Source organism: Xyrauchen texanus, chromosome 38, assembly GCF_025860055.1.
Source record: "Xyrauchen texanus isolate HMW12.3.18 chromosome 38, RBS_HiC_50CHRs, whole genome shotgun sequence".
NCBI lineage: Eukaryota > Metazoa > Chordata > Actinopteri > Cypriniformes > Catostomidae > Xyrauchen > Xyrauchen texanus.
In genome coordinates this window covers 16647756-16662794 of record NC_068313.1, presented here as the reverse complement: position 1 = coordinate 16662794, position 15039 = coordinate 16647756, and the positions used below count along the sequence as shown (strand labels likewise).

At 37.1% G+C, this 15039-nt stretch overlaps 1 protein-coding gene across 1 annotated transcript in view; it reads left to right on the top strand.

Annotated features, from left to right (window-relative positions):
* LOC127631738 (pleckstrin homology-like domain family B member 1) overlaps nucleotides 1–14636 on the top strand; it is a 92028-nt gene extending 77392 nt beyond the window's left edge. Inside the window, exons 18-25 of the mRNA XM_052110025.1 lie at nucleotides 52–154; nucleotides 660–945; nucleotides 4839–4929; nucleotides 5051–5197; nucleotides 6985–7204; nucleotides 7701–7786; nucleotides 8007–8036; nucleotides 10309–14636. Coding sequence (XP_051965985.1) covers nucleotides 52–154; nucleotides 660–945; nucleotides 4839–4929; nucleotides 5051–5197; nucleotides 6985–7204; nucleotides 7701–7786; nucleotides 8007–8036; nucleotides 10309–10449 — 1104 coding nt within the window. The 3' untranslated portion in view covers nucleotides 10450–14636. The remainder of the gene's footprint in view (nucleotides 1–51; nucleotides 155–659; nucleotides 946–4838; nucleotides 4930–5050; nucleotides 5198–6984; nucleotides 7205–7700; nucleotides 7787–8006; nucleotides 8037–10308) is intronic.
* Nucleotides 14637–15039: the final 403 nt, after the last annotated feature.

Genomic DNA, 15039 nt, shown 5'->3' with positions numbered 1-15039 from the left:
CCCTACTGTTAAATAAGCTGGTGGAAATAATTGGTTGTTTTGTTTACCCAGAGTCCTCTGATGGTAGCCAACAGCACGGGGAGTCTCCCACGCAACCTGGCAGCCACCCTGCAAGACATCGAGACTAAGAGGCAGCTGGCCCTTCAGCAGAAAGGTAATATGGAACACAGCAGACTGACAGTTCAGTAACAGCAACTGAGCTCTGTCTCTCTAAAGTTGTCTTTTACGGCTATTAATCGACAAAAACTTGTGACTACACCATCAAACTTCAATGACCTTACATCCTCTTCTTTTGTTGTGTTTTAACTGTGTCCCACTGTACAACTTCCACCATTGGCCCTTGTCCTCAAACAGAATTCTTACTCAGCACACATAGGCATATTTTTATGTTTATGTGTGTGGTATGAAAGAGAAAATGTTGGGCATATTGTGCCATCCTAAATGGATTTGCAGTCACCTGTGGCTTGTATTTGATAGTGGGTAGTTCTTAAATCTTGAAAGTCTTTGTGACTATTGTGGGAATATGAATACAGTCTCATAGAGGGAAACAGTTGAAATTAAAAGGTAGCTTTGAGCTATAAAATGCTTATCTTGTTTAGCCTTGGGACACTTTATCCACTGAATGTTTCATTTGTGTATTTGTTTCTCATGTGTTTCAGGGCAACAAGTTATCGATGAGCAGCGGAGGCGTTTGGCCGAGCTAAAGCAGAAAGCTGCAGTGGAGGCTCAGTGCCAGTGGGAGGCGCTTCACGGCTCCCAGACGCAGCTCAACCATCCCTTCCCCTCCAACACCACCCCAGTCATGCATCACTCCATTCTCCACCACACAGTACCCTCTGCTGGAGAACAAGCATATGACACCCTCAGCCTGGAGAGCTCGGACAGCATGGACACTAGCATCTCAACGGGAAACAACTCTGCCTGCTCCCCTGACAACATGTCCAGGTACGACATTTCCGTGTGCTTGTATGAATCACATTACTTGGATCGTTTAGCCGATGGCTCTGTGACAGAAATCAATGGCAGCTCAACCACTCTTCTCCACATGCCTGTTTCAAGCTAAATGATCAACCATCTGTTTATTCACACTAACTGTGCTGTTTATTGCTTCATCACACCCTCTTCCTGTGAAAACAAAAAGCACATGCACGACATGCAGGCTTGAGGCTATTCATTTGGTTGTTTTTGGATTAAACTGGTTGTCATCTCTGACGCTTTCACTTAACAGCGACAGTCAGTGCACAAATAAGACTAATTTGGCTTGCAGAAATGTCAGCATTTGAAAAGGTGCCATCCATAATCACATGCCTGAGGCATCACTGTTTGCTTATCTGCCTTTTCTCTCTGAAATGTATCCCCACTTTTTTATTTTTGTGCATTGCATTCCATTGTACTTACAGTGGGGTCTAAAAGTCCACCATCGAAAATGTGGGATTTAGAATCTAATTTAAACCTTGAAATAAACAATGGATTTCAAAATACAATGGGAAGAATCATTATGACGTAAAATGAATGAGAAATATTTGATATTATGCACAATATACGTAGGTTTCTTGGTCACTAATCAAATAAGCAAATTTATGACATTTAAGAAGGTTGACTTCTTTGTTTAAGGTCAGTTTTTAATTCTTCCATTGAAACACACTCAAATCATGGATCATTAGGTTTTTAATAAAACTTTTGGAGTCCATCCCAGCTTGAGTATATGCTGTCATTAAAGCAAAAGACATTCTACTAAGAAATTTAAATTCTATTAAAATTTTCACAGAAATTGTTACTGAAATTTAAATGTTATATTAAGTGCATAACTATACAGTATATATATATATACAGTGGGTACGGAAAGTATTCAGACCCCCTTAAATTTTTCACTCTTTGTTATATTGCAGCCATTTGCTAAAATCATTTAAGTTCATTTTTTTTCCTCATTATTGTACACACAGCACCCCATATTGACTGAAAAACACAGAATTGTTGACATTTTTGCACATTTATTAAAAAAGAAAAACTGAAATATCACATGGTCCTAAGTATTCAGACCCTTTGTTCAGTATTTAGTAGAAGCACCCTTTTGATCTAATACAGCCATGAGTCTTTGTGGGAAAGATGCAACAAGTTTTTCACATCTGGATTTGGGTATCCTCTGCCATTCCTCCTTGCAGATCCTCTCCAGTTCTGTCAGGTTGGATGGTAAACGTTGGTGGACAGCCATTTTCAGGTCTCTCCAGAGATGCTCAATTGGGTTTAAGTCAGGGCTCTGGCTGGGCCATTCAAGAACAGTCACGGAGTTGTTGTGAAGCCACTCCTTCGTTATTTTAGCAGTGTGCTTAGGGTCATTGTCTTGTTGGAAGGTGAACCTTCGGCCCAGTCTGAGGTCCAGAGCACTCTGGAGAAGGTTTTCGTCCAGGATATCCCTGTACTTGGCCGCATTCATCTTTCCCTCGATTGCAACCAGTCGTCCTGTCCCTGCAGCTGAAAAACACCCCCACAGCATGATGCTGCCACCACCATGCTTCACTGTTAAAATTATTGGACAGGTGATGAGCAGTGCCTGGTTTTCTCCACACATACCGCTTAGAATTAAGGCCAAAAAGTTCTATCTTGGTCTCAACAGACCAGAGAATCTTATTTATCACCATCTTGGAGTCCTTCAGGTGTTTTTTAGCAAAGTCCATGCAGGCTTTCATGTGTTTTGCACTGAGGAGAGGCTTCCGTCACGCCACTCTGCCATAAAGCCCCGACTGGTGGAAGGCTGCAGTGATGGTTGACTTACTACAACTTTCTCCCATCTCCCGACTGCATCTCTGGAGCTCAGCCACAGTGATCTTTGGGTTCTTCTTTACCTCTCTCACCAAGGCTCTTCTCCCCCGATAGCTCAGTTTGGCCGGACGGCCAGCTCTAGGAAGGGTTCTGGTCGTCCCAAACGCCTTCCATTTAAGGATTATGGAGGCCACTGTGCTCTTATGAACCTTAAGGGCAGCAGAAATTTTTTTGTAACCTTGGCCAGATCTGTGCCTTGCCACAATTCTGTCTCTGAGCTCTTCAGGCAGTTCCTTTGACCTCATGATTCTCATTTGCTCTGACATGCACTGTGAGCTGTAAGGTCTTATATAGACAGGTGTGTGGCTTTCCTAATCAAGTCCAATCAGTATAATCAAACACAGCTGGACTCAATTGAAGGTGTAGAACCATCTCAAGGATGATCAGAAGAAATGGACAGCACCTGAGTTAAATATATGAGTGTCACAGCAAAGGGTCTGAATACTTAGGACCATGTGATATTTAAGTTTTTCTTTTTTAATAAATGTGCAAAAATGTCAACAATTCTGTGTTTTTCTGTCAATATGGGGTGTACAATAATGAGGAAAAAAAATGAACTTAAATGATTTTAGCAAATGGCTGCAATATAACAAAGAGTGAAAAATTTAAGGGGGTCTGAATACTTTCCGTACCCACTGTATTTATATATAAAACCACATGAAAAATGGCTTCTATTTTGCAATTTTTTATTTCATATACTTATTTTATAAAACATTATATATATAAAAGTGTATTTAAAAAAATGCAAAACAGAAGCTATTTCTCTTGTGGTCTCTGGACTTTCTTGTGGACTTTGGACACCAATGTAAGAACAAATGGTAATGAATCACTGTACTCCACATCCACAATTTCATCAGACTCTGACCTTTACAAAAAAACTGATGAGTCAAAATGGAAATATAAGTATGATTTTAACAGTGTAAAGATGGCAAAGCCGGCAATTAATTAGGTGTAAACACTGCAACATGACACTGAGATTTTTTGGTTGGTCATGACATTAGTGTGTGAAAATGTAAACAAAATCCTGTGAAGTGCAGTATGAGAATAATTGGTTAAGCCAGTGTAGCTGGCCACAACACAACAGCTTTGTAAGACAGCCTTCAGCTGTTTCTCTCTCAGGAGAAAATTTGTTTACTTGAACAGTTCTCAAACAGTTTGTTTACTCTTCTTTTCATAAAACTTTAACTTCAGTAAAGTCTATGATTCTTCTCTAAAGGGATGCATTATTCATTTTGCTTTTACAATGTTTATTGTCCATGTATGCATCATTTCCATGTCTCATTGCACAGTTTCATGCTTGTATTTTCACATACGATGAAATATTTTGTAATCAACTAGTCTTAGCGCTACTGGTCTCCAGTACATATGAATACTAAATACAGGTGTAAATGGGGTCAAAGACATTTTGTGATTGAATCACTCTAAAAACAGTGTTAACACTAATCACACTGTTTGATAAGAGCCAAAATATCACTGATCAGAACTAAAATAACAATAAGCATCCCACCTTTGAGTGTCATGTTTCGGGTGTTAGATTAATTAACATCCACTCTGATATAATATGTGATATTGGTAGTAATAAAATTAGAGACCCTTCCTTTGACGAATCCAATCACAGTCGGTCACAGTGGAAGCATTTGAAGTAAATTCTAATGCATTACAAACAGTCCATTTACAACACAAATTCTTATGAATAGGCTGTCTTCATTAATATCAGTGTTGCTTAACAGGAAATAGAATATAATAGGATGCTAACGATGTATTAATCAGAGAAAAACCTCTGAATAAAATTACACTTGACCTAGTCCATTAGCGCTTCACTCGTGCAATATTTCCAACCCACTTGCCCCTAGACTTAGTGAATGCTTGCACGAAAATATCAAAACTAAATGGCCATGCCCACTGACTTTCAGTGTATGACGTATTGCATAGCGCTGCTCTTAAGGCGTAGCGCTCTAAAAATAGGGCCCTATACAGTTAACGGTAATTTTGATTTTAGTTGTTTATTTGTTTGACAGTGCCAGTGGTATGGATGCTCTGAAGATTGAGGAGATGGAAAAGATGCTGAAGGAGGCCCAACTGGAGAAGGCTCGACTCATAGAGTCCAGAGTAAGTCACCGTCCTCACATGATCTGAATACCAATGCACCAGTGCCGGTATAAAATCTAAACAAAATGTTCCTGCAATGTGTCTTCATCTATCATGAATTTCAACCGTGTCTGTTTCTCAGGGGCGAGAGAATCAGGCGCGGAAGCTGATGCTGGATGAAGAGAGAAGGAGAAGGGAGGAGGCAGAGATGAGACTACAAGAGGAGACGGTAAACAGACAACAGCTCATAGAGAAGGAGGTGAAGATGAGGTCCAAAAACTTCTCTCAGGTGAGGAGCCTGAGCTCACTACAATACTGAAACTCTGTTTATGTTGCTCTTGTAGCTCAAGTGTTCTATTTTTATCTTCGTATTCTGCTAAAGCTTCATTCATTTTTGCACCACTAGTGTCACAGAATTGCAAAAATAATGACTGTTTTAAAACAGCTTTTCCAAATACTCTCCTGTCTGCCAAAACAAAACAAAAATCTGAAATTAAAGCATACAGGTAGTAACCTAATGTAAAATAAATGTATTATTATATATTATGCACTAAAAAAAAAATATAACACATTAATACTGATTCAGTGGTGTCGATGTTTCATTGAGAATTAGACCTGTAATTCAAATGAGCTGTTTTTTTTCCTTATGATTTAATGTTCATGTTTTATTGTAAAGGGCTTATTAAAGCTACTGAAGTTATCCAGACAAGAGCAGTGAGTGGATTTCACACTTCAATATTGCTGTTTGATTCATATAAATAACATACTGTTTTTACACTGTAACGTCCAATGCATTGATCCAATGTGTTGAGTCTGTATTGTTTACTATCGAACAGAAAGACTGATATTCTACAAATGTTTATTTCAGTATTGCATTCGTACTAAAGTACACTGTAAATAGTGGATACGTTCAGAGCACCTTTAGGCGTAATATATTGATGTGAGCCATACAAATTATTTTCATTGGTGTAACCTAATGAAAATTGGTTGATTCAATCATTTTAAATAATTTGGAAAAAAAGTTACTTGACAAAACATTTTTGTGTACCTGTACATTTAACATCCCTAGTACACAATAAAAATTGTAATCTGAAAAACGTACTTCATGTGGTAACATCTATATTAACTGGTGCAAATTAAATTAACAGTGTACAGTACCGCTGAATGTAAATACAACCTTTCAGCTGTAAACTGTAATTTTAGCTGGGTGATTCTCATAAAAAAACCTGTCAAGGAAAAAATAAATGAATATATATATATATATATATATATATATATATATATATATATATATATATATATATATATATACACACACCGTTCAGGCACAACATTAAAAGGTCCCCCTCGTGCCGCCAAAACTGCGTCAACTTACATCTCAGAATAACATTCTGAGATCCTATTCTTCTCACCAAAATTGTACAGGGTGGTTATCTGAATTATGGTAGACTTTGTCAGTTCGAACCAGTCTGGACATTCTCTGTTGACCACTCTCATCAACAAAGCTTTTCTGTCCACAGAACTGATGCTCACTGGATATTTTTTGTTTTTGGCATCATTCGCAGTAAATTCTAGAAACTGTTGTGTGTGAAAATCCCAGGAGATCAGCGGCTACAGAAATACTCAAACCAGCCCATCTGGCACCAACAAACATACCATGGTCCTCATATCACATTTTTCCCCATACTGATGTGAACATTAACTGAAGCTCCTGACCCATATCTGCATGATTTTATGCACTGCATTGCTGCCACATGATTCGCTGATAAGATATTCTCATAGATGTTTGGTGGTTCAGCTCACAGTTTCTAGAATTTACTCCAAATGGTGCCAAAAATAAAAAACACCCAGTGAGCGGTAGTTCTGTGGACAGAAATGCCTTGCTGACGAGAGAGGTCATTATGATATTCTCATTATCAATACAGTAAAAATGGTAATGGTGATCAATCCTGAAAATAATGCTACAATGCAAAAAATTATTAATTTGGTGTTAAATATGATCAGGACATTTTCTTTATAGGTTTTTTTGATAATTACTCTGAATTAATCACGCCATGTTCTTTGTCACTTTTTCAGGCCCGACCCATGACACGCTACCTACCCATTCGCAAAGAAGAATTTGACCTCCGTTCACACATCGAGTCCTCAGGTCACAATGTAGACACATGCAGCCTCATCATTCTCACCGAAAAGATGTGCAAGGGCTATCTTGTCAAGATGGGAGGAAAGATCAAATCCTGGAGGAAACGCTGGTTCGTCTTTGATCGCCTTAAAAGGACATTTTCATACTATGCCGGTATGTCGCCCTTCTAACATCCTCCTTACTGTGCAATATGCAAATGTAGCTTTGCAAATGCATTGCTGGTTACATTTTTGTCCCCCCCCGAGGTCGGGGAGAGAAACTCGGGTAGAACAAAGAGTGGATTGTGGGTGAAACCAGCAGTGGGGGGATACGGATAATTAGTTATTCTTAAGCTCACAGTGGCTGCCATGATTTCCGATAGCCTCGGGTTAGCCAGGGGCATACAAATAACCAGAAGCCCGTCCGCATGCTATCTGATGGTGATGAAATCTTCCGCAATGCTGAGGAAATCGTGCTCATCACCCAGCCGTAGCACTCGGCAAAGCATGAGCTATCGCTCTTTATTTCTACACAGACTGCAAACGGAGGGGTTGCACCACAGTAGCAAGGTCACAATGGTGCTTATCACATCATTATTCTCAAGGGGAGTCAGTGCTCATTTGTTTTGTAAACTCTGTGTCAGCTCGACTATCTCTATTCCCGCTCACAGATAAACACGAGAGCAAACTGAAAGGTGTCATCTACTTCCAGGCCATCGAAGAGGTTTACTATGATCATCTACGCAGTGCCACAAAGGTATGACCCCCTGTTGACTGAAAGGCCCACGTTTACGAAAGCCAAGCACAACTCACATTTCACACTGTTCTTCTGTTCTGTTCTCCTGCTGTACCATTTCATTGATCTTTTTCTGTTTGCTTCTTTATTCTTTTGTCTCTCTTATCTTGCATTGTAACTCTGCTGTCAATTCTCCCCCACTCTGCTTTTCTTTCGTTTGCTTTGACGACTGTGTTCACAGAAAGGATTTTTCAATCTGAATTTGACAAACGTATGTATCACTTCTCCTCCCGCGTGTGCTTTGCCCTCTTTGGTTTGTTCAATACATGCATTCATCACAACACTTACTTCCATATTCCCTTGAGGCTAATTAGCAAAACCCGGTTTTGTATTGCTTTATTACGCGGCTCTGTGGAATACTTGATTCTGATTGGTCAACTGTGCCATTCTGTGGTCATATATTGTTGTATGATGACTGTTTCACTGTATATTTGTCCGCTATCATAATTAAATACTAATCAGCTAATTTCATAATGAAATAGTTGTCCATTTATTTATTTATTTGGTAAATAGCCGTGTAATAAGCAGGATAATATTCAGCCAGAAGGTCATTATCGCAAAATGAACCCTTCAGGATTGTACAAGATTGCCCTGATCCTAATTACCCTGTCCAGGTTTATTTTGCAATGATTATGGACTGACTGTACCTTACCCCTTACTTGAATAACTATACTATTTGCACTTTTACAGTGGCCAATTATAAAAGTGGATATTGTTTAGTTTCTTTGTTTGATTTCTTTTGCACAGTTACTGGGGATGAAAGTTTAATGTGATTTACAACCTACATTCATTTCTCTTCAATGTTTTTCTTAACTGCTCCCACCTTTGTGTTTGTGGGTGTGTATGCTTGGGAGTGTACGCTGAGAATACTAAATGCCTATATAACTTAATGGCCCCATAGAAATCGGTTTCTTTCAAAACATTTGATAGTGTCAGAATCCCCTCTGCTTTTGAAAACATTTGTTTCCCCAGTGCATGATTTAGCCTGAATGTTGGTTTATCTTTAATAATGAGGAGGATCGCTAATTATCACATTTTAACAAGCATCTATTGGCAGCTGCTATGTATTTGCAACACTGTATTAAAATGAATGATCAGTCATTGTTAATAATTCAACTGATTAAGCTAACTGACTTTCGATGAATTGTTTTAGCACAAACTTGTTCAGTAATCATTTGAGCAGTGTGTAAATAGGCATTCAAAGCCCTTGAAGGAAAGTTTGATGTTCAATACAACTGAAGCCCAGTCGAGAGCATTTGTGGCCAAATGTTGATTACAACAACAAATAATTATTTGTATTTTTTTTAAATCGAGGTTACAGTAAGGCACTTACAATGGAAGTGCATGGAGCTGTATATAAATATTAATTACACACTTTTGCAAAGGTCTGATCACTCGGCGTAAACATCGTACCTGTTAACATGATTTTAGTGTGATATAATCAGGGATTAACCAGCGTTATGTTATCTTGACAACAAAGTTGTAATATTGGATATAACTTTACACAGATATGTTTAGAAAGTGATTTTATTACACTAAAATCATGTTAACGTGCATTGTTTACGTCTTTTGTCTATACTTTTGAAACAGTGTGTATTATAACATTTATCGACTGGCCCCATTCACTTTCATAGTAAATGCCTTACTGTAACTGCAGTTTTTATTTTAAATAAATGAGGGTCGAAATAATAATCGACATTATGCCATAAGTGTTGATGATTGAGCTTAACTTGTATTGAAACTGGAACATTGTTGTAAAGGAATAGTTGACCCACTGATACAAATTTTGTCACAATTGTCTTTCCTAACCTGTATGACTTTCTGTTGTGGAATTTGTTTTACTGAAAATCCCAGTTTGTTCTTTCAATACAATGGCTGTTTCTCAATTCTAAGAATGCAGAGAATGGTCTTGTGTTCTTATAAAGAACTGTCTTGCCATGCCACCTTGGAAGAATCCAAAAATGAGAAATGTTCTTCGTCTGCCATCGTAGTACAGAGTTCTTTCCCACAAGTCACCATCCGATGCATCCTCAAAATCAAGGACACATCTTGGTAATTTCCTGCATCCTCAGAACTTGCATTCTTGAGGATTGGAATCGAACTTTGGCTGTGGATGACGACGTAGAACTAGTCCACAAGAACGTAACAACACGAACGCACATTGAAAAACAGCCAATGGCAGTTGACAGTGACTTTTAAGCTTATCATAAAATTAGTCCATGCGACTCGAACATCATATTCCCAGTCTTTGAAAGGCATACAATTGGCTTTGGTGAAAAATAACCCCAAAATTAAGCCAAAATTCTGTGAAAATCTTGACGTCTGTTGCAACAGATTTAAGTCATATGGGTTTAGAATGAAATGAGTGTGATAAAAAATTAAGACAGAATTTTCATTTTTGGGCGAAGTACAGAATAGTCCCTAATGCCTGACTCTATATGCCAGTAAATGCTGCTGATCTGATTCTTTCTTTTCGAATCTAGAGTCCCAACCCCTCCCTCACATTCTGTGTGAAGACCCACGACAGACTTTACTACATGGTTGCTCCCTCTGCAGAGGCCATGAGAATATGGATGGATGTGATTGTGACTGGTGCAGAGGGCTACACGCAATTCATGAACTGAGATAAAAATAAATAAAAAACCAGCTGCTCTCTAAACTAAACGTCAAAACGGAAACTGTTCGGCAGGGAGACTTCAAATCACCCAGACCTGTAATTCCCAACAAGAGGAAAGACTCTATTTTTTTACTTCCTTTTTCTTCTTCTGTTTCTTGATGATGTTGTATATTCACTCGGCTGCACAGACACACATCCTCCAGAGGTTTTCTATGTCTGCCTGGAATGACAAAGGGAGCTCTAGAAGATGAAAAGACCTTGTGAACCAAACCTGCAGGTGGTGGCTCACTTGCCATCTGTGAAAATGCATTTTATGCCATCAGAGATCCTTTTCAGTTGCAGTTTTGCTTGTGTGGACACACAAAAATTTATATTAGACTTTTATTTTTAATGTTTGTCCTGATGATATGTTTTTCCACATGAAATGGGAAAAATACCAAATGACATCAAGCCATTCTGGATAGTATTTTGTTAAAACATTTGATGGTTTTGACTGTTATGAAATGATATGAAAGGATATGAATTAACCACAGTAAAATATGTGAAGTTTTTAAATGACATTTTTAAGAGTATTACATTAATATGAAACAATTTTAAGAGCTCTAGACCAGTGTAGTTCTCAACTGGATTGCTTCAGGACCCAGATTTTACATTGGACAACAAGTGGAGACCCAACATAGTACCAAAATGGTTTACAAGACAATCATTTTGTCCAGATCTATTAAATTATTCAAAATTACATAAAAATGCTGTTACTTTAATACAACTCTTCCTTGATAATGCTTTCAATTACTAAGTTCAAAGTCATTTTGATGTTTTTTTCTGGGGCTTAAAGTAAACAATGTCATGTGGTGCAACTGTCCGGAGAAGGTAAAAATAAAATCAAAGTCTTATTAAAAGCTGATATTATTTATAGTGAGAGCTGTGAAACAGGCTCTTCTCCGTAGAGGCGGTGCTGAGCCCTCACAGGAACAACAGATCTATAGTACAGAGGCGAGAACACCGATGGCAAACGGCAAGTAGATTGTAGCGTTACAGCTTGTCGAATTTGCCAAAAAACAATGTCACGTCCCGGCGCTACAGTACATCAAACATGTAGTTTTATTCAGCAAGTTATAATAAGTAATATTATATATAACAAGTATCATAAGTAACAAAAACAAGCTTATTAAAAAAATCTGACAATGTAAGATACCCGCTATTAGATGAAACTTAATAATTTCTGGTTTTGACCTCAAGTGTACAACACTTGCGCACATGTTATAAGCCGGTAATAACACCGGTAAAGTTTCCAGTGTCCCGATCGTTTTATGTTCAAGCCTCTAAGTAATATTGGATTATGCACATATATCATAAAACTAGAGGTCAGGTTCCTCTCAAGTTCTAAATAACTGAAAGTTTTTTTCTTGCTACTGTCACTTTAGTTTGCTCTATTTGAGCTTTCTAACAAGGCATGATTTTCTATAAAGCTGATTTGAAATTTGATGTTTATTGTAAAAAGTGCTGTACAAATATAAATTACTTGAGTATAGACAAAAACATTTTTCTGAAGAAAAATAGTTAATATCAGTTTTTCTCATTACCATCAAAATAAATGCAGTGGTATTGTGTAAGATACTTTATTATAGAGCGCTACCTTTTGTTGCCAATGTCAGACACTGTTGTGTCATTTATGATTTAAAAAACAGTTATATTGAATCCTTTAATAAGTTTGAGTAACACATTTGTGAGCGCTGTTTAAATTTCTTTTTATAAAAGTATATAAAAAGTATCGTATAGTGAGGCTTTGCATCGTATCACATCATATAGTGAAATATGTTACATGACTTATATATATATATATATATATTTATTGTCATATCATTAAATATCAATCATTTGACATTTTAAAAAAAAAGGCACATTTGGTCAGTTCATATGGTGTTACCCTGAAAAAACCTCTTGATATTTTGAAATTTTTGATATTTGTGAAAAATTAAAAATAGCCTTGAAAAGTATATTTGAAAACATTTTTGACAACAATGGTTATGTTACATACACTCATGCATTTTAATTGCAGGAATCTATTTAAATACCCTTTACTTGATGGTTACACCTCATGATATTTTTGAAATCATTAAATTATATATATATATAATTTAATAATGCTTTTATATTATTTATTTATTTAAAACATTTTTGCCCAAAATGCTGTATGTTTTTCAAATATTTTAAACCAACAAACTGACATGGACAAAAAGATTACACTACTACTTGTTTTATACTAGATTTTTAAAATATTTCTGTACATACATAAATTAACAAAAATTTCTTTAAAATTGCACAATATGCACGTTGTGGATGAATTTGCACCCAAGTAATATAGAGTTTGAATGGACACATGGAAACAACAACAAAAAATGTTAGGAAGCATTTTCTACTCCTTTAATAATTTGCATTAAGCATTATACTCTCCCTGCTTTCTCTGCCTTTGACCCTAAAAGAACTGACCTGTGACCCATTTTTGGGTCCCGACCAACCAGTTGAGAACCACTAGTACTAGACAAACTTCTGCTATCACTGAAACAAATACTTAATTTACCAAAGCTCACCTACCAGCTCAGGAGTCTTTATCTATTTATTGTTTATTGACATCACCAACTCCTGTTTAACTGTACCCCACTGTGTATCTATGAGTTTCCAGCAAATTCTGAGAAACAAAAACTCACACATGCATGCACACATTCACAACACCAAACACAAACATATAATATACAGTAGAGTCTACTTGCCAAGTCCTGTTAACTTGATCTTGTAAATCGATCTATAGTCACTGCCAGCCTACAAGAGCTTGAAAGATTGCCAGAAACGGGACAAAAAGGAAATGACATAATCATACAAGTCATACAGTGCCTTGATTTGACACCTGTATTTGTCACTCTTAGTAGCTGAACTGTTACACAAGTAAAAAATAGCTGGAATCACAATCTTATTCCATGTGATATATAGAGGGGTTTTATGTTTTCAGAAATTATTGTGACAATTCTAAACGGACATGTACTGTAATAAAAAAAATGGTGACCTGGATTATTTAGATATTTTTGGATTGAGATGAAACTGCTTTAATGCATAATTTAACAAGCTATTCAAATGTTTTAACAGCTCTTGAACTATTAATGTTTTACAGGAAGGCAGGCTATAGTTGCATGTCTGCTTTGCCTTGTGTTACGGGAAAATAGAAATGTTTATTTATGGTTAGCTATGTTACCGAGCAGCTATGACACTGTTAAAGACCAACATGATCTGCTTTTTCCCAAAACCAAACTGTATGCTTAAAGAAAATCTACCGAGAACGTAAATCAACAATGTTTTGATGATAAGAAGTTTTCATTTTGCGTGTAAATTGTCGATGACTATGTTCACACAATTAGGTGAAAACAGTGTTGAAAAATGTTGAATATAAATACGCTCACGGAGTTTTCTTAATTTAAAATGTGTTTTTGTGTCCACATTCCTAAATATCACATAAAACAGTCCATTTACACACACAAACACACTTGTGTGAGTGCAGAAAGGTCATAACCGAACTCGGACTGAAGATGTAAAAGGGCAAGTAACTCTCACTGTTGTAATTAACACTGCAACAGCAACAGAAATCTTGCATCATAACTATTGTGTTGTTGTAATGACACCAGACACCAGAGCAGAATGCTAAATTAAATAGCTATGGCTACAGACCATTAAGTAAAACCAAAGAAAGTTTGTAGACCAAGTTTATTTTGGCTTGACAACACCCTGCTTAAAACGTTTGATAAATTAACCAAAAAAGAACAAATAATCAGGCATTCTCTGGCTTTGTAGCTGTACGTTTCTTAAATTGACAATACTTAATGAGGAGGAAGTGAACAGAAACACTGTTGAAATGTGTTTGATGAAATATAACAGTTATAGTTAAGCAATATCACAAGCAAGAGTGCGATATGGCCCTAAATCAGCACTGCTGTGATTCCGAGTGCCGTAGGTACTGATGCAGGACCATGTGCTGATGCATGGTTGTTATTGTGATATTGCATATATACAACAGTGAACAAGTGCATTTAAAAAATAAAAAGGAGGAAAAACTATGGTCACAAAAAACGCATTTATGCATGGAACTACTTTCTTATGCAAATAAGATTCTGCTGGTACAAACCAAATGATGCATCCAAGCCTCTCAAAAACATCAATTTACAACTAGTATCACGGCTTGGGCTATTTCTAACATGTTATTGGAGAAACGTGTGTGTGTGTGTGTGAGAGAGAGAGAGTGAGTGAGTGAGAGAGAGAGATATGGAGAGTGTGCGAGCGATCACCTGCGTCTGTTGCTACTCCCAAGCAAATATATTTGCATAAGCTGACAATCTTTTTACTGTAACTGTTGCCACTATATCTACACTATATCATATATAATATATATGACTCAATTTAACCAATTTTACCCCAGGTGTGAGGGTAAAAGACCACACTTGGGTGAAAAGGCCCCCTCACCACTTTTTTTTTTTTTTTTAATCATTTGGATCAAAACATCCTTCCAGTAATATTTCTTTTCACCCAAACACTGAACGTATAAAAAATGCTT